This window comes from Malus sylvestris, chromosome 15 (genome assembly GCF_916048215.2).
Source record: "Malus sylvestris chromosome 15, drMalSylv7.2, whole genome shotgun sequence".
NCBI lineage: Eukaryota > Viridiplantae > Streptophyta > Magnoliopsida > Rosales > Rosaceae > Malus > Malus sylvestris.
In genome coordinates this window covers 11,311,253-11,329,493 of record NC_062274.1, presented here as the reverse complement: position 1 = coordinate 11,329,493, position 18,241 = coordinate 11,311,253, and the positions used below count along the sequence as shown (strand labels likewise).

The window sequence follows — 18,241 nt, the reverse complement described above, 5'->3', positions numbered from 1 at the left end:
AGGGTATTTATTATTTATTTTAGAGAGCTTTAATTAAAGGGAACTTTAACGAAAAGCTCCGGTACTGTTCACTTTAACGAAAAATCACATTTTTACACTAAAAAGTCAATCCTGTTACTATTCATTTTACCCTTTATTTTGTCCTTATCATTAAAACTCAAAGTTTTCAAGCCATTTTCATTAGTTTTCCTTTAATTAAAAGGGTTTCGCACGATCTCTTAATTTGATAATTTGTTAATAAAAAGGGGAAACGGTTTCTGTACGTTATTATTCTGTTATGTACATTTATGTTTATTTTTGTTCTTTTTATTTTAATTTCACTTATTAGCTTTAAAAATTGGAAATTATTATTTTTTTAAATGATTGAAGATTTTCTTTCCCCCTATAAGTTACTTTCTTGAAAAAAAAATAGCAAACCCATATTGTCCTCTTTTAAATTACTTATTTTTTTTTTAAATTATGATAACAATCAAGACAAGGCAGAAGAAAAATAAAAAAATGTGAGGAAATTATTTTTTTCTTCTGAGAATTTTCTTTTCTCTTTTAAATCAAGGGACTGACTGTGTAGTATGACACTATGGCCCTGTTTGGTACGTCGGATAACACACCGGATAGGATTAATAATACGGAGTATGGTGTTTGGTGTTCATTTGTATTGAATAGTCACCGGATTAAATATTCCGGACCCACCTCCTTTATACGGTAAACACCCGTTTCCTTATCCCCTCTAAAACCACGGGACAATTTAGTCGGAACGCACTCTCGCTCTCTCCTTCCTCCTGAGAACTCACTCTTGCTCTCTCCTTCCTCTCCAGACGGTACAAGAAAATCTGTTGGTCTCTCCTTCCTCACCATACGCACCGGTCCTCTCCAGACGCACCGCTTCCAGGTTTGTCTTCTCATTCTTCTTCTTCTTCCCAGGTTCCGCCCCTCCCTCTGTTCTTCCCCCTCCGTCTATTTTTCTTGCAATTTTCTTTCAATTGTTTGAATCTAGTTATTGTTTTCTCTGTAATTATGCAATTGATTATGTAAATTTGTGTTTTAATTAGAATTTTTGACTTTTAGGGTTTGTTGTTGGGGTCGAAACAGGGTTTGTTGCTTACGAATTTTGGCACGAGAATTGTGCTAAAAAAAAAAGGAGCTGCTTCCATATCATTATTCTGCAAATTCTTATATGGGTTTTCTTTGATTTGAGATTTGATTAGTCGGATTTCGTTGAATTTTCAAGATTTTGTCTTTCGATTTTTTGTTGAGTGACTGATGCATGGTGAAAGTTTGCTTTGATTTAGCTGTTATGTGTATATTGTTGATATGATGATGTTAAAATAATTGAGTAATTAAAGGAGTGGTCAAATGTTAATGGTAAAAAAATTTGAACTGAAATGCTCAGGTGAATTCGCTGATTTTGGAAGTCTAATAAGAAAGACTGGAACATGAGGGTAGCGGTCGACTTTACTGAAAAAAGAGAGGTAGTGAATACCTATTTGGTTGGCTATAAGGATTATATTGGCAAAAGATTTCTGAACCCAACAAAATATTTAGCCAGAAGTTATGAAATTCTTGTTGTGCAAAGGATGTGCCTATGAATTAAAAGGATTCCCACGGAAATATGGTATCCATTTACATGTTAGAGTTGTTAGACTGCATATGCTGGGGACTTGGTATGTTATATGGAATATCATGTATTTGATGCTTGTACAAAATTTTGTGTGGTAGTATTTTCTCATAAATTTTATATGTTAATTGAGAATATAACATTGTCTTGGTTCATTTTTCTGTTTGTAACTGAAGCTTTAAGCTTCTGTGAAGGAAACGCTGGCTAGTTTCACTTCAGTGGTGTGTTGATCCTTCCATGGCACTTACTTCAGTGGTTTGTAACTGAAGCTTGGTCTTGGTTTTGTTGTTTGTCTTGTTAGGCTTTCAAATCTGGTTCCTTTTAAGATTTTTTAGTTATTTTATTCGTTGCATTTATCAGATTTTTAGTTGGGTTGTCTTGGTTTTGTTGGTTAAATTTCTCTTATTGGTTGTATGGACTTAGAGTTTGCGACATTAATGCATCTGGCCTTTATGATTGCAGGAAATATTTGTTTTATTGATGCTCCCTGTGTTTGTTGGTGTTTAAGGAGAAAGCAAAGCAGAGGGAAGAGTTTGCAGAGAAGCAACTTGCATTTGTATATTTTATGAACATGGATATGTGGTTGGATTAATCTACATAATGTAACGACTGTAGTTGTTTTTTGTGAATCTTCTTTTATGTTATTGGAAAATATTTTGAATTTGATGTATGCAATTTACTATTTTTCTTTGTTATTTGAAAATTTGTGTGGTTTTCAACAGGTATAAATATGAGAAAAGCTCATCAAACAAACAAAGATTTGTCAAATTTTTTTCCCTTGTCATATCCGGTTCAGTACCAAACACAGTATAAATAATATGGTCGTTAGTCCGATACTGCACCAAACGCCCGACTAATTTAGTCAGTACTATCCGGTGGTTATTTATCCTATCCGATAGAAATAGTCAGTACAGTCCGAGCTGCCAAACGAGGCCTATGAGATATGGGCTGCCAATTGGGATGTCTTTCTGTTATTGGTGGGTTAACCAATAAATATGTGTTGTGTTGTGGCAATTTTGGGTTGGTTTGGGTTCAACAAACTTGAGAAGTGTTGTGTACTTTTGTTGTTTGGCACTTTTTTGGGTTGGTTTGAAAGTCTTCTGATGGTGTGTCGAGTGATTTGTATATTATTAAATCAAACGTGGTCTATTATTTTGGTCATTTTATAAAAATTATGTTGAATAATAAATATTATGATAAAAATATTCTTAATTTACTACACAATGGGTCAAATTTATTTGACAATAATCGAGGATATTTTTACCATTTCCTTCATATTTAACGATAAATTTTTACCAAATGACTAAAATGAAATGATTGATAATTAACAAACTCAGCATCTTTAAATCTCAAGGGCGAAAGCGCAACATACTTTTTTGTTACTTGTTTTGAACATTTATCATATAATTATTCCAAAAATAAAAATAAGGACGAGAGCGTGGAAGCTGCCGGTCCAGACCGGCACTGAGAAGGAGCGAGTCGATCGAATACACAGAAGAAGGGAGAGTTGTGTACAAGTTGTGCTTCAGAAAATCCGATCCGCAAACACCACCAGCTCTGCTTCTTCGAATTTCTTCAAATCCGGAAGAGAAAAAAAAATAGTTGGGGAAGCATGATTGGAGTAGGGAAGATCAAGCAATACTCCAATGTCCTCGACAAGCCCCTCAGCAAGGGCAAACAGGAGGTCCCTTCTCTCTCTCTCTCTCTCTCTCTCTCTCTCTCTCTCTAGTTTATGCTAAGCTTGATCAGATTACCTTAATCTTCAACAAATGGCTGCATTTTCTTTGATCTATGTATGTTACTACTGTGATTTGGGGAAAAATTAATTAAAATCGCAAGTAAAGTCTTTAAATTACATTAGTTTCGAAGTGTTATGCTGCAAATTTATGCTCAAACGACCTCAAATCCGAGTTCTGAGCACATGGGTCTTTTGGTTTGTCGAATTCTACGTTAATTGTGATCTGGGCAATTTGGTTCAGGTTATTCACTTACTTTGGATGTATTGAGTTTTGTTGATTTTGGCATTTGATGTTTGTTTCAGGTTAGTTTGAGTGCGTTTGCGTTCTTGTTTTCGGAGCTCGTTCAGTACAATCAGACGCAGGTTGACAACATTGCCGAGTTAGAACGAAGGTGATTTGAATTACCGGTGTATTCGATTATATTGTTATGTGCTTATCATGCACATTCAGATTTGGTTACTATTTGGGTTCTGTTAGGTTCATAAGGAAAATGTTATCCGAAAATGAACCTGTGAGCTCACTTAGATTAGCTGGGTGTGCAACTCTAGGCGGTAAGTGATGACAAAATGTTAAGGTCCAGAATCGCTTGGTTTACTTAATATTGCCAGTTTCTTCTGCAATCTGGCAAAATCACAGATATGGTTTGGAAAAAGAATTTGAATGAAAAAGAGGGTCTTGAGGCAGTGAGAGAGTAACAATTTCTATTGGCAAGGACAGTTTCGTCCCTTTCAGCTCTACAGTGACTTCTATTGAAATTCTAATACGTGAATGTTAGAAATCGAAATTCAGTAATATTTTATGTAAACTGGAGCAGGCTGGAGGATGCAGGATATGCTGTTGGGGCTCGAGTTCTGGAGCTTCTTTGCCACAGGGATAAGGTATGACTTCTTGTTGAGTAGAATTATCCATTACTATAATTTTCGTAATCACAATATTAAGATACCGTTGCTTCATTTGGCACTAAGTGAGAAATATGTGGTTTTAGTCTGTGTACACGTTGGATGCATATGATGCAATTGGATTCTTCTACATACTGCAAACTCAAATTACGCAACAAATGTTTTCAGTTGTGGTTATAAACTAATCCCTAGGCAGGAGAAGAAATTATGGATTTTTATTGGAGCTCTGTGCTCATCATATTGGAGTTTGGATATAGCAATATTATCCTGATGTTTTGGAGCCTAGAACCCTAATGGTCCAAATTCATAACAAATTATATGCGTTTGTGGATTTGGATCTATTTCTGGGCGTAGTAGGAGAGACTGCATGGATGCTTAATGTTATATTGATGGTTCTTTGGTGGTACAGGGAAACAGGAGGGAGACACGGTTGCTGGGTATCCTGTCTTTTGTGCATAGCACGGTGTGGAAGGTGTTATTTGGAAAGGTGAGTGCTTTTGCTTAGCCTTCTTTTATCTTTTCCATGTTCGTGGAGTTTAATGGCTGAAATACAACACAGTGTACTTATTTAGGAACTACACTAACTGCCTTATGGTACCCGAAAATTAGGTAGCTGACTCCCTTGAGAAAGGCACTGAACATGAAGATGAGTACATGATTAGTGAGAAGGAGCTCCTTGTGAACAGGTAACAGTTTATGCAATGAGGGTATTTCTACTTCGCTGTTGCAGTTAGCCGAACCTGCCGGTTTTTGTTAATCCCCAGCTAATACACCATTTTTGGATTGTAGATTTATTTCGATTCCAAAAGACATGGGAACCTTTAATTGTGGAGCATTTGTTGCTGGAATTGTAAGGGTAAGTGCAATGGTACTTTATTGCTTGTTAATTGAATTACCTGCCGCTTATAAGGTATGAATGGCATTTCCTTTTCTCTGAAGGGAGTTTTGGATGGTGCTGGTTTCCCAGCTGTGGTAACAGCGCATTTTGTACCAGTGGAGGGACAGCAACGGCCTCGAACAACCATTTTGATTAAGTTTGCTGAAGAGGTGACTGATTATCTTTTTGGTTCTCCACTATGTTAGATCTGATGTTCCAATTTTGTCTTCGTATTCTAATCTTGTTGTCCTTTTCCCTGTCCAAGGTACTACGAAGAGAAGCAAGGTTAGGTTGATGTACGTGACAAGATTATCTCATTTTGGTTTTCCTAGTGGTTCTCCGTAATACCACGAAGAAAGTTGAGACTTCAAGATGGATTATCAAGCTAGTGAGATTTTCACCGCTAAACTTATCGGTCGTACTTGTGGCAATTCAGTTGCTTTAATTCACTGTGTAAGCTATATGGCGCATTGCTGATTTGGAAGTAGCTACCGTTGTAAGTGTGATTTTATCTAAACAAGGAGAGAAGTGGAGAGAAGTAGAGAGAAGAAAACAGTTATTTACCACAAATTATGTTGTTTATAGAAACTCAAATGAATGATAGGTTTCCTTAGCCTTCGAAACAATTTTTGAGACTTTTTTTTTGTCAAATTATAGATTTAGGTTACGTTGGTTATATCAGTGTGGCTACCTTCTTGCCCGTGATTTTGAACCCTGTTCATTTTTTTAATAGATTAGACTAGTTTAGAACAACCTCTCATAGGAGAAATTTTACTTTATTGACAAGGAGAAACAAACACTGGTTTCACCAAACCTAATCCCTAGACTCTCACCATGTATTTTACATCAATATCCAAGCCAACTTGATCCTCTCCGGATCCTCTTTATGAGGATTTTGGGGATCCGTAAATCGTGTTTGTTAATCGTACATCGTGCGGTCAGTTTTTGTCGGAAATTGTTTGGGTTCATTTTTAAATAAAAAAATTTAGAATGATTTCTAACCACACGATGTACGATAAATAGACACAATTCACGGATCCAAGTGGGGATGGTTTGGAATTGAGCTCTCCTTCAAAGGAAACGATATCAAATATTTGGCGTTGTTATAAATAGGCAAAAGTTAGAGAGATAACTTTTACTAGAGACATGAGCAAAGCAGGTGCAATGTATCATACTATTTATTTTTGTAACTAAAACACAAAAGGATTGCTGGTAAAGAAGGAAAGGAAGAGATATTGATATTGTTGTTTTCACTTCTTTTCTGTTTTGTGTGTTTTGATCATACACGAAATGCTCGTTATATAGAGCTATGTCCGTGAAGAATCATATAAGTGAAATGAGTGCATCTTGAAAAACATCATACAACAACAACAATGCTACTATTCTTAAACCTTCCTCACTTTTTCATCTTTAGCTAAAACATGTGAGCATTCATTTTCACAACTTTTACAACAGGCGTTTCTTTTTTGTCAAAATCGTTTTTTATCCACTAGAAAAACTTAAAAGCACTTGGTACCATTCCCACTATGACAATCCACAATTTTCTACAATGTGTGCTTTTAGAAGCACTTTCTAAGTGTTTTTTTTTTTTTTTAGGTGAAGCAAAGTGCTTTTACAAAACACACATTTGAATTTGAAACAAAACCGTTCTTTCTATATACCAAAACGACATCGTCTCTCATCCGATTCTACCAACAAAACCCCAAAATTTCGACGGCGAAATAATCGAACTTTCCTGAGAAGTGAAAAACTCGCATCCATCTTGGACGACGACCCATATCAGTAGCTTAGACGAGCATTCCGAAGAAGAATGAATAAGGGCGGAGGTGCAGCGTCAGGGGGAGGAGGATTGGGAGGCGCGGGGAGCGGGCCCACCGCGGCTGCTGCTGTGGCGGCAGCTCAGAAGCAGAAGGCGCTGCTTCACAGAGTAGAGAACGACATCACCAACATCGTCGACAATTTCAGCCAACTCGTCAACGTCTCCAGGGTTAGACTCTGTTTCTCTCTCTCTACAATTTAATTTGAAATCACAATTTCAGAAAATTTAAAATTTTGGTTTGGGGATGTAATTGCAGGTGAATGATCCGCCTGTTAGAAACTCTCAGGAAGCTTTCATGATGGAGACGCGTGCTGCTCGAATGGTGAATCCTTTTCCTTCCCTTCCTCTCAGCTTGCTCATTGATTTTGTTGTTCTTTAATTTCCGTTCAATTAGCATAATTGTTCAGCTGATCACGTTTAGTTAGCTCTTAATCATGTGCTTATGGATTAATTTACAACTTGGAATCAGAATGTGTTGTTGTTTAGTTTGCAATGCTAAACCCAATTTAGTATCGGCCGCTATTCGTTGTACAAAAGTGGCGGATTCTGAAATATTTCTTCCCGGAACAAATGAACATTGGAAAATTCGCGTGTAGGAATAATGTAGGGGGCGGGGGAGGGCAATTGCGTTCACGGTCCTTATGGTGGAACCGCCGGTTTTTCTCCACCCGAAAGATGCTCCATTTTCATAATTTGGGCCACTCACTCAAGCATGACGGAGCACAAACTCAGACACACATTCTTTGTTTTATAAATCATTTCCTTGTTGATTGACAAAAGAAATGGTTGCTCTTCCTCTTGATTTGACTTAGGATCATGTTTGTGATGGAAATTCTGCTTACGCGTTGTCCGGCCTTATCAGTTGAACTCTAGGTTAATGCAAGCTTGATTTCCAAGACTCTGTCCTGGACATGTTTATCTTTCCCGGTTTATTTCTGCATTTGAGTTCTTGGGTTGTTTACGATTAAATCTATGACCACAGGTCCAGGCAGCTGATTCTCTACTTAAGTTGGTGTCGGAATTGAAACAGACGGCAATATTTTCAGGGTTTGCCTCCCTCAATGACCATGTCGAGAAAAGAATTGTGGAGTTCAACCAGCAAGCCGAGAACACGGACCGCTTGTTGGCTAGAATCGGCGAGCAGGCAGCTGCTAGCCTCAAGGAGCTCGAATCCCATTACTACTCTTCCGCGCTGAGGACTGCTCAAAACTTGCAGCCATGAGCTTGGCATTTACAGTAGAAACTAGTGTGGTGCTTTTACTTAATTAAGATCATTGGTATTTTGTCTGAAAGTGTATTTTTGTTTAACGTTTTCAAACCACCCTAAACCCTACCTTAAGTCGCAAAACCAAGCGTAGTGACATTCTAAAATTCCTACAGTCGAACCTACTTGAAGGGATAAGGCTTTGTTATTGTTTGTTTTCAAACAACCTTAAAGTCTCAAAGGGGTGAAATTTGCTGCTTCTCTGTGAATTCTGTAAAATTGTTTTTACCCCCTAACTATTACAACTTATGGAACTGAAGTTTTGTAGCACTATCATCCATTGACACAGCCTTCATTGCAGACATACATTACAATTGTGTGCTCTCAGACTTAACAAAACAAGTTCTGTCTATAATATGTTCTCCGACCGGAGATCTGACATGTTTTTCGACCCGGAGAAACAATCTGGGCAAGAAAAATAAAGGAAAACAGAGGCAGATTCTAATTAAACACTAAGAAGCTGACCAGGAGAATGTGCAAACATAAGCAAGGTAATGAACCATAAATCGTAATTCAATCGCACAATGGCAGCTTCAATATCTAGAAGAAGACGATAAAAGATGAGCATACGAAGAGACAGAAACATGCACAGGGATATAGTCTACCAAATCTTTTTTATTTTTATTGATATTTCTTTTTCTTTTCAAGGAGAAGTAGGTCCATTCTCAACACCAAGGCCATATAAAACACCAGCATATTTGTCAATGGACCCATCAAAGAAAGTCTCTTTCAGTTTCATGAACGTACTGCAAGTGAGCAAACTATCCGATCCAGCTTGGTGGGAGATGCCAATTCTCTCAACATCCAACAGCTCCGCGAGTTTGTTCAACCCACCATGAAGGCTGTTGCAGAACCTCATCAGATGCTTGATATCATAAACTGTAGGAAAATACACCTTGATCATTTTAAAGAACCCAACCTGTGTGTTCGGGAGGCTTTGGCCTGTAAGCAGCTTGAGCAAGTACCCGAAATCATACCCACTATGGAATGTCACCCAAACCACATTATCAGAAAGCACAACTCCGGATGTCATTAGTAGCTCGGTGAACTTACTAGCATCAACACCCTTCTCATTGTTCTTCACGAAATCCATACCGCTCTGGGACAGTAATTCTATTGAGTCACTGGCATACACATCCTCATTGGGGTTGAAGTCACGGAAATTGAATTGCCACACACAGTGCTTGTCGGTTCCACAGGTCGGAAGGTTCCCTTTCTCATCAGAAAATGTGAGACCCAACTGTATCAACTTCAAGAGGTCCACATTGGCCTTAAGGGTTTGATAGTGATAATCATAACTGTCCTTGAAAGTCCCTACAGGCCTCAAAACGATACCGGGAAACTCTGTGTCCATCGCTACATATTGGTATTCCTCTACAACACTGCGAATCAATTTAAACTCCTCCTCAAGATTATCGCTCCAAACTTCCCTAATGTGAATCGAATCGCTTTTTGGAAAACTAGACATTTTCTTCGGGCAATAACAACACAAATCGAAGCAAATAACGAGACCCAAAAGAGCAAAAACCATAAAATCTGCAAAACCAAGAAACCCACAACCCATATCAAGAAACAAGAACAACCCACATCTCAAAATTCATACTTTATCAAAACCCATGTATCCAATCATCAAAAACCTAGAAATCAATACGAGAAATCAAAGGTACGATAACTCACCCCAAGAATCAACAACTCTGGAATTCTCTTCTCGTTTTCGGATTGAGAATGACGGGTCGGCGTCGGGACGGGCGGGCAAAAAGATGGGTGGCCGGGGGAGGGGGATTTTCTCCGAGAAATCGATGATTTTCTCGGGGAAATTGGGGGTTTGGGGGGCGGAAAAACGAGGGTTTTGATGGAAAAGAAAGATGGGATTTTTTTTATAGTCGGGATGGAAAGCTAAAAATAAAATGGTTTGTTTTAACGTCGTTTAGGCGAGATGAGTGCAAGCCTTCCTTGCTTACATTGTAACAGCAAGGAATAGCTAGTGAGGTTGGTGACAGTGAACTGGGAATCCATCATGAGGTGGGTTCTTGTAGACACAACATTTCTCGGAGCCTTTTCTACTTTTCATTTTTTAACCTGTTTTCTCCTCTACTTTTTCATTTCTACCCCTTTGCTATTTTTGCCCTTCTTTAAATTTCATTTTAACAAAATCCCACGAGTTGTGGACCTCCTTTCACTTTGCTCTCCGATGAGATGCTCAATCGCCCCTTTGCTTGTGCTCATGAGGCACTACGGATCTCAACCGTGCTGAGGGACCAACTAGGGGAAAGATCGTGGTGTAGGTTCTACTTGAGTCTCATTAAACTCTCAATTCGTGTCAATGTCTTTCAAGCTGTTAAATTCATTACAATTTTAGGAGTAGTAACTTGTATTAACGCACACGAGGAAACCAAAGCCAAGGGATAGTAGCACGGATTAAGAGTATATGAGGTTTGACATAAAATTACAAATTCAGAAGGCAAGGTCAAATGAATGTTCACTTAATGCGGTAGACAGACCGCTACAAGTTTTGCAGCTGAGACACTATAATTAACCTCATTCCAAGCTCCTCTCAGGCTCCCACGTTCCAACAGCCCAAGTAGCCAACAATTGATTGCTTTTTCCTAAGGGAAGCAAGGGTGCAAAAAGGTGTGGTGTGAAACAGCTCAGGAAATCTTCAAGTTCTAAATGCTTCGTTTACAAAAACTGCCGCGGCACCGAATTTATGTTCAGGCAAATGACACTGTTTAAAACGTACAAATCTTTACAATACTACATGAATAACAAAAGCATAGCAAGATCCTACCAGTATCGGAATCCTACCAATATAAGAACAAAGGTCCCGAAAAGTGTCAATGTGAAGTATGAACCTTGATGTTCAGTAACTGTACAGTTTTTGAACCATTACCAAATTTCTGATTCTGCCTACTAGTGATCTTGCTGCAAAGTAAAGCTTGTTTAGTTGAAGTAGCAACATCGAAATCACCATCTTCACAAACATTATTGTACACCAAGGAATAATGCTTGCTAAACAAGCGACAAGAACAAGTCAAAGTGTCCTATTAAAGATGAACTTCAATTACAACAGAACAATGAATGAAATGTTTGCTCACATTACAAGACAGTATTACTTTCTCTTAGACCTTACCATCAATCAGTTTCTACCAAGTGGGAGAGATCTGCAAGAAAATGTTTCCTTGAAATCCTTCTTCCTTGATGACGTGAAGATGGACGCATACACTTCCTTAGTAGCATTAGCAGGGGCAATATCCACCGCCTTGAACCTCTTCGCCCCACCATTATTCGCACCCTTCACATCAGCCCCACCATTCACAACCTTCACATTTACCTCTAACTTTGTTGAAGCCTTCTCCACAGCCCTAGCATCAATACCATGCTTGGTACCACTCAACCGTGAGGCCTCCAAATCCACACCCTCCTCGCCATTCACACCAGCATTCCAGTTTTTCGTCTTCTTCACCTTCTTCACTCTCCCTTTCGCCTTCTCGGCCTCCATCCTCTCCCTCAACTCCGCAACTTCCTCTTCATTCCCATTAATCACAATCTTATCCGCCTCCGAAAATCCCGCATGGCAAACAAGGCAAGTTGACGACTTTATCTCCTTCAAAGCCTTTGAACTCAACACATGCCCACAAGTTCTTAATCCCACAAACTTACACTTACCGTTGAACTCGACCCCTGTAATGGGACACTGAAACCGTGGCCCGGCAACGGATTGGCGATTGAATTCAGCCCCGGTGATTGGGGTAAGATGAATACTTATCATATCCTTCAACCCCTTTATATGCCCAAACGCCTTGGGCACCTTCTTCCCCAACAACGCCTCCACAAGAGCTTCCTTGTTAAACACGTTCCCCAGAAAATCCATCACGCACGGCTCCTTCAATGGCTCGTTCGACAGCGCACAATTGAGCCACTTCGAAAGCCTCTGCTCGTTCGGGTCAACCTTATCGGGCTTCTTCTCCGCGTACATCTTGAGATAGCAGTCGCGAGACTCCGCTCCTGTCGCGCCGCCATCGCCGCCACCGCCAAGCGCTCTAATTCGTAAAATCAGAGTAGAAAGAGGGGTAATTTGGGAATCGAAAAGCGAAGTGGAATCGTTTAGGGGCTTACCATTGAGGGTGAAGTAAAGCGATGGTAGGACATGGGAGAAAACTGAGAGCTTGAGGTGCCGGAGAGTTGGGGTCTGAATTGGGGATAGGGTTAGGGTTTGAATTGGGATTTGGAGATCGGGAGATTGCAGGAAGATTTGGAAATTTTGAAGTTTGGGATGCATCGTGATCTTGGATTATTCGGGCAATAACAACACAAATCGAAGCAAATAACGAGACCCAAAAGAGCAAAAACCATAAAATCTGCAAGATCAAGAAACCGACAACCCATATCAGGAAACAAGAACAACAAACATCTCAAAATTCGTACTTTATCAAAACCCATGTATCCAATCATCCAAAACCTAGAAATCAATACGAGAAATCAAAGGTACGATAACTCACCTCAAGAATCAACAACCATGGAATTCTCTTCTCGTTTTCGGATTGAGAACGACGGGTCGGCGTCGGGACGGGCGGGCAACAAGATGGGCGGCCTGGGGAAGGGGATTTTCTCAGGAAAATTGGGGGCTTGGGGGGCGGAAAAACAAGGGTTTTGATGGAAAAGAAAGATGGGATTTTTTTTTTTAGAGGATGGGGATGGAAAGCTAAAAATGAAAAGAGAACGGGTTTTTGAAAATATTGAGTTTTAAAAGTAAAATAAAAAGTAAAGTTAATAGTATAAGAATTAATTTTTTAATAAGAAAATGTAATTTTTCGTTAAAATACAATAAGAAATATTTTTTATTAGAGTTTTCAAAATAAAATGAATTCTTTTTAATGAAAACTAATGAATAGTATCAGGATTGACTTTTTAGTGTAAAATATGATTTTTCGTTAAAATGAACAGTGAAAATTTTTCGTTAAAATTCTCTTATTTTTAACATCGTTTAGGCGAGATGAGTGTAATCCATCATGAACTGGAAATCCATCATGTGGTGGGTTCTTAATAGATACAGAATTTGTCGGAGCTATTTAAACTTTTAATTTTTAACCTGTTTTCTCCTCTACTTTTTCATTTCCATTACCCTTTGCTATTTTTGCCCTTCTTTAAATTTCATTTCAACAATGTCCCACGAGTTGTGAACCTCGTTCCACTTTGCTCTCCGATGAGATGCTCAATTCCCCCTTTGCTTGTGCTCATGATGCACTACGGATCTCAACCGTGCCGAGGGACCAAGTAGGGGAAAGATTGCGGTGTAAGTTTTACTCGAGTCTCATTAAACCCTCAATTCTTGTCAATATCTTTTGATCTGTTAAATTTATTACAATTTTATGAGTAGTAACTTGTATTAACGCACACAAGGAAACTAAAGCCAAGAGATAATGGCATGAATTGAGAATATATGAGGTTTGAAATAAAATTAAAAATTCAGAAGGCAAAATCGAATAAATATTCACTTGATGCGGTGGACAAACCTCTACAAGTTTTGCAGCTGAGACACTATAATTAACTTCATTCCAAGCCCTCGCAGGCAAGAAAGGTTGTTGGTTGCTCTTTGTGAAGGTACGTTGAATTGTGGCAATACATCATAGGGAAGTTTTGTTATTTGTGTACATACCTTATTGTGTTTTGTTTGCAGGATTTTGGTGAAGATTCGGAAGGACTTCATGTTGTTCAGGAGCACATAAAGTCCCATTAATTATAAAATATTCGGCCCCATTTTGGTTTGGGTTCGATTACTCCTTGAGCATGCTATTGGTTATTTTAGCAGAACGTTGAGGATTACCCGATGAAATATACAATTTCGTAACCTCATTTTTTCAAGTGAAAATGATTCAACGACGGTGTAACATGCTTAGTTGAATTATTGATTATCTCTATTAACTAATTTTTAAAAATATTAAGGATACAAAGTGGCTTTCGATTCAATAGTCGACATAAGCATATTTCACTTTGTCTATTAGTAGGCAGTAACAATCAATTTCAACAAAACCAAGGTTTTCTTCCTAATCAACACATTTAAATCTGACCGAATCAACAAATCTAATCTTTGATAATAATGATTTAGGTGCATCATCTTTGCGCTCAAGATTTCGAGTTTGTTTATCCTCGCTCTACGTCGCATATACATGTAGACACATTTTTTGCAATCTCTGACCAACTTCTAAAAACTTGCAGTATTCGACTAACAATATAATTCAAGATTCTCATTTGAACATAACATAAAAGCTACCGTGCATTACAAATGTGAATTAAGCAAATTAGTCCAAGTGGTGTACCCGCCTTCTTGTACCCACGTTCATATTTGTATTCTAAACATCGTTCAATAAACAACAACAACAACAAAGTTTTTTCCCACTAAGTGGGGTCGGCTATATGAATCCTAGAACGCCATTGCGCTCGGTTTTGTGTCATGTCCTCCGTTAGATCCAAGTACTCTAAGTTTTTTCTTAGGGTCTCTTCCAAAGTTTTCCTAGGTCTTCTTCTACCCCTTCGGCCCTGAACCTTTATCCCGTAGTCACATCTTCGAACCGGAGCGTCAGTAGGCCTTCTTTGCACATGTCCAAACCCATTTTGTGTACGTGTTGATGCTTCACCGCCCAACATTCTGTGCCATACAGCATCGTCGGCCTTATTGCCGTCCTATAAAATTTTCCCTTGAGCTTTAGTGGCCTACGACAGTCACACAACACGCCGGATGCACTCTTCCACTTCATCCATCCAACTTGTATTCTATGGTTGAGATCTCCATCTAATTCTCCGTTCTTTTGCAAGATAGATCATAGGTAGCGAAAACGGTCGCTCTTTGGTATTTCCTGATCTCCGATCCTCACCCCTAACTCATTTTGGCCTCCATTTGCACTGAACTTGCACTCCATATATTCTGTCTTTGATCGGCTTAGGCGAAGACCTTTAGATTCCAACACTTCTCTCCAAAGGTTAAGCTTCGCATTTACCCCTCCTGAGTTTCATCTATCAACACTATATCGTTTGCGAAAAGCATACACCAAGGAATATCATCTTGAATATGTCATGTTAACTCATCTATTACCAACGCAAAAAGGTAAGGACTTAAGGATTGTTGATGCACAAAATCAGTGAGGACTTTGGTACAACAGAAAGTATTAAGTTTGTGATCTTCGCTGGATTGCTCTGGTCATTAGTGTGGATAAGTATGTAAATGGATAGAGACAGGAAAGCAAACATAAGATGTACGTGGTTCACCCAGATTGGCTACATCCACGGAGTAGAGGAGTTTTCATTAATTGTGAAGGGTTTACACAAGTACATAGGTTCAAGCTCTTCTTTAGTGAGTACAAGTGAATGATTTAGTACAAATGAATGATTTAGTGAGTACAAGTGAATGATTTAGTACAAATGACATAGGTTCAAGCTCTCGTCTTCACTTGACTTATCTGTCTCATAGGTAGATGTGGCATCTTCTCTAGAAGTACTCTTCCTCCATCCAGGGGTGGTATCTTTAACTGGTGGAGATGCACAAGGTAATGTATCAATTTCACTTGAAGCTTACTTGTAGTTTCAGGCTTGGTCAAGCGCGATACAAACCATGTAGTAGGAGTCCCCCAAGTCGCTGAGCTAGGGGATCTGCTGAAAGAGGCGACATACAAGGTAAGCAATCAGAGCTCCAAGCAATCAGTCATAGATCAGATTTGTATTCTAAACATCGGTCAATAAAGGAAAGAAAAAAATATATATTTATTTTTGTACAACAATATTTCTTACTAAAAAGATAATATTTTATTAAAATCGTCGTTCATAAAAATCAAATATAATATATCTCGCACACATGAAAATAAACACAATTAAACCAGAACACTAGTGGTCATGCCAAGTTTAAATACACAATTAAAAGGAAAAATGAGAAAAAGGGCAGTATAGTAATTACCCAGTGATGGGTTTAGGGTTCATGTAAGTTGCAACATATAAGGCCTCCCGCCGTCGTCTCCCCATTCATTTATCTTGCAAGTGCAGCTCTCAGATCTTTACCTCGCCGCAATCATCTTCAAAGGTTAGCCATTACCTCTCTCTGCTTCCGATCACATTTTCTCCTTGTTTAAATTTGACAACTATATCTCCCAATACAAGTTCTGTTTGGCCGCTGACAAAAATTTAATCCAAAATTGAAATTAAAAATCTGAAAATTTGATGGGCAATTTGATTTCAGTGTGTTTATCATGAAAGCTACTGAATTTTTCCCAAAATTCGAAGTAACATCTTAATATCTGAGAATTTTAGCACTAGACAGAAGGGTTATATTGTTTTGCAGGTATTTTATTTTTTATAGATTTCAGTAGTGGAGCTTGCAAGTCTGGTAATTGTATATTTCACTGAAATATTTTATCTGGCTGACATCCTTTTTGTTAATTTCGTGTTACCAGGGTTTGTAATTTCAACCGGCCCCGAAAAATGTCAGGGTATGTAGACAATTGTATTTCTGATTCTATATACTCGTTTTTCCGCTTTACATGTGAAATGCTTATGATAATGGAGGATATATATGTTTTTTTAGAGATCAAGTTTGACATTGATTACTTGGCCCGAGCAGTAGTGTAGATTTATCTTTTGTACTGGTGCATTTCTGTTCTCCAATTTGTTACATATCGAAATGATGGCACCCGGTATTAGTCTAGTTATGCAAGAGAGGGGTTAGGTATCCAGATTTTCAGAATGCGAAATGCCTATAGGAGCCTTTCTGTTTCAAACTGTGGGAACGTCGTCGATGAGTTTGCGAAAGCTTAATTTAATTGTATGTTTTAGCTTTTGTGTTTCTGATACAAGGATTGGTGCTCTTGTTCTACATTTGTATTTCTACTCCGTACTTGTTTTCACTTACTGGTCTGTCCGATAGTGGGATATGGCAGTCTATCATACGCGTTCTCTATTTCTTTTTCCCTTTTTTTTTTGGTCAAACGACGCTTCTTTTATTTCTCAGTTTGATATACTTGGTATGTTTTTGGTGTGTAATGTGTGGTATGGCAGCGTGCCTAATGTTACTCCATTTTATTGATTGTACAGAGAAGAAGAGATCGCTGTTCCTATTGCTGAGCCTGTTGCTGCTGCTGCAGCTCTAGGCGAACCCATGGACCTTCTGACCGCACTGCAACTTGTGCTGAGGAAGTCATTGGCTCATGGTGGGCTCACTCGTGGACTCCACGAAGGTGCAAAGGTCATCGAGAAGCACGCTGCACAGCTCTGTGTTGTAGCTGAGGACTGTGACCAGGCTGATTATGTTAAGCTTGTTAAGGCTCTATGCGCTGATCATAATGTCAAACTAATGTCAATTCCTAGTGCGAAAACTCTTGGAGAATGGGCTGGTGTAAGTGAAAATGAATTGACTAATAGAAGTTTTGTTTGTTTTAGTTCTTGCCTCAGAGTAACTATTTTCATGTGTTAGACATATAGTTTGTTTGGATTTTGCCTTCTACTTATTGTTAATTTTGTACTGTCTTCTCGCAGCTTTGCAAGATTGATTCCGAAGGAAAGGCAAGAAAGGTTGTTGGTTGCTCTTGCGTCGTTGTGAAGGTATTCATAGCATTCAATTGAGTGCATGCTCTTAGTACCACCAATTTGATTATGCCTTGTATTCTGTTTGTTTACTTACCTTATCGCGTTTGTTCTGCAGGATTTTGGCGAGGAATCGGAAGGCCTCCATGTTGTTCAGGAGCACATTAAGTCCCATTAAATTTGAAAAGAGTCTGCCCCATGTTGATTTGGGTTTGATGCTCATTAGGTCCCAAACTTGTAGAAGTGGAATTGAGTAACTATCCTTTCTGATTATCAAAACATTCGGTATTTTTTTCGGTCTTTTACCTCTGTTCTTAAATGATGAAATTTTCCGTGTGGTTTTGTTATTAGATTTGCATTTTTATTACTCGTTGATCATGCTATCGGTTATTTCAGTAGCACGTTGTGTATCACCCGATAAGACTTTACAGTTTTGTAGCTTTGCCCTATCAAATGGAAAAAGG

General features: G+C 38.6%; 5 protein-coding genes and 1 long non-coding RNA gene across 8 annotated transcripts; 4 read left to right on the top strand and 2 right to left on the bottom strand.

The window, feature by feature from the left end:
• Positions 1-655: 655 nt before the first annotated feature.
• On the top strand, positions 656-2,310 carry LOC126602049 (uncharacterized). Its single transcript, XR_007615961.1, has 2 exons — positions 656-889; positions 2,078-2,310. It is a non-coding gene; the product is annotated as an uncharacterized LOC126602049 (long non-coding RNA).
• Positions 2,311-3,040: 730 nt separating this feature from the next.
• LOC126605924 (uncharacterized) lies at positions 3,041-5,756 on the top strand. Its single transcript, XM_050273378.1, has 8 exons — positions 3,041-3,299; positions 3,657-3,745; positions 4,169-4,232; positions 4,663-4,740; positions 4,863-4,939; positions 5,043-5,109; positions 5,193-5,300; positions 5,396-5,756. The coding sequence occupies exons 1-8, from the start codon at positions 3,228-3,230 to the stop codon at positions 5,423-5,425; spliced, it is 585 nt and encodes a 194-aa protein (XP_050129335.1). The 5' UTR covers positions 3,041-3,227; the 3' UTR covers positions 5,426-5,756.
• A 1,048-nt stretch (positions 5,757-6,804) lies between these two features.
• On the top strand, positions 6,805-8,483 carry LOC126603433 (mediator of RNA polymerase II transcription subunit 22b-like). The gene is made up of 3 exons (XM_050270277.1): positions 6,805-7,117; positions 7,206-7,271; positions 7,932-8,483. The coding sequence occupies exons 1-3, from the start codon at positions 6,941-6,943 to the stop codon at positions 8,169-8,171; spliced, it is 483 nt and encodes a 160-aa protein (XP_050126234.1). The 5' UTR covers positions 6,805-6,940; the 3' UTR covers positions 8,172-8,483.
• A 327-nt stretch (positions 8,484-8,810) lies between these two features.
• On the bottom strand, positions 8,811-12,859 carry LOC126603432 (probable CCR4-associated factor 1 homolog 7). 2 transcript variants are annotated; one of them, XM_050270276.1, is made up of 2 exons: positions 12,713-12,859; positions 8,811-9,749 (listed from the first exon to the last, which is right to left on the bottom strand). In XM_050270276.1, exon 2 carries the CDS (start codon positions 9,742-9,744, stop codon positions 8,857-8,859), a length of 888 nt encoding a protein of 295 aa, XP_050126233.1. In that variant the 5' UTR covers positions 9,745-9,749; positions 12,713-12,859; the 3' UTR covers positions 8,811-8,856. The 2 variants fall into 2 exon arrangements, with proteins under 2 accessions (XP_050126233.1, XP_050126232.1); XM_050270275.1 differs by lacking the exon at positions 12,713-12,859 and adding an exon at positions 9,891-10,269.
• Positions 11,150-12,860, bottom strand: LOC126603430 (uncharacterized). The gene is made up of 2 exons (XM_050270274.1): positions 12,713-12,860; positions 11,150-12,571 (listed from the first exon to the last, which is right to left on the bottom strand). Exon 2 carries the CDS (start codon positions 12,490-12,492, stop codon positions 11,350-11,352), a length of 1,143 nt encoding a protein of 380 aa, XP_050126231.1. The 5' UTR covers positions 12,493-12,571; positions 12,713-12,860; the 3' UTR covers positions 11,150-11,349.
• Positions 12,861-16,131: 3,271 nt separating this feature from the next.
• LOC126604073 (40S ribosomal protein S12-like) lies at positions 16,132-18,127 on the top strand. Of its 2 annotated transcripts, none has more exons than XM_050271152.1 (5): positions 16,132-16,281; positions 16,652-16,687; positions 17,289-17,589; positions 17,730-17,795; positions 17,896-18,127. In XM_050271152.1, exons 2-5 carry the CDS (start codon positions 16,680-16,682, stop codon positions 17,953-17,955), a joined length of 435 nt encoding a protein of 144 aa, XP_050127109.1. In that variant the 5' UTR covers positions 16,132-16,281; positions 16,652-16,679; the 3' UTR covers positions 17,956-18,127. The 2 variants fall into 2 exon arrangements, with proteins under 2 accessions (XP_050127109.1, XP_050127110.1); XM_050271153.1 differs by lacking the exon at positions 16,132-16,281 and adding an exon at positions 16,443-16,539.
• The last annotated feature ends 114 nt before the right edge of the window (positions 18,128-18,241 follow it).

Bases quoted from the DNA above. Each gene is read 5' to 3' on its own strand.
- LOC126605924 (XM_050273378.1), top strand. From the start codon at position 3,228: ATGATTGGAGTAGGGAAGATCAAGCAATACTCCAATGTCCTCGACAAG. The intron at 4,940-5,042 runs GTAACAGTTTAT...TTTGGATTGTAG, and splicing joins AAGGAGCTCCTTGTGAACAG to ATTTATTTCGATTCCAAAAG. The intron at 5,110-5,192 runs GTAAGTGCAATG...TTTTCTCTGAAG, and splicing joins TTGTTGCTGGAATTGTAAGG to GGAGTTTTGGATGGTGCTGG.
- LOC126603433 (XM_050270277.1), top strand. From the start codon at position 6,941: ATGAATAAGGGCGGAGGTGCAGCGTCAGGGGGAGGAGGATTGGGAGGC. The intron at 7,118-7,205 runs GTTAGACTCTGT...ATGTAATTGCAG, and splicing joins AACTCGTCAACGTCTCCAGG to GTGAATGATCCGCCTGTTAG. The intron at 7,272-7,931 runs GTGAATCCTTTT...CTATGACCACAG, and splicing joins AGACGCGTGCTGCTCGAATG to GTCCAGGCAGCTGATTCTCT.
- LOC126603432 (XM_050270276.1), bottom strand. From the start codon at position 9,744: ATGGTTTTTGCTCTTTTGGGTCTCGTTATTTGCTTCGATTTGTGTTGT.
- LOC126603430 (XM_050270274.1), bottom strand. From the start codon at position 12,492: ATGCATCCCAAACTTCAAAATTTCCAAATCTTCCTGCAATCTCCCGAT.
- LOC126604073 (XM_050271152.1), top strand. The intron at 17,590-17,729 runs GTAAGTGAAAAT...GTCTTCTCGCAG, and splicing joins CTCTTGGAGAATGGGCTGGT to CTTTGCAAGATTGATTCCGA. The intron at 17,796-17,895 runs GTATTCATAGCA...TTTGTTCTGCAG, and splicing joins GCTCTTGCGTCGTTGTGAAG to GATTTTGGCGAGGAATCGGA.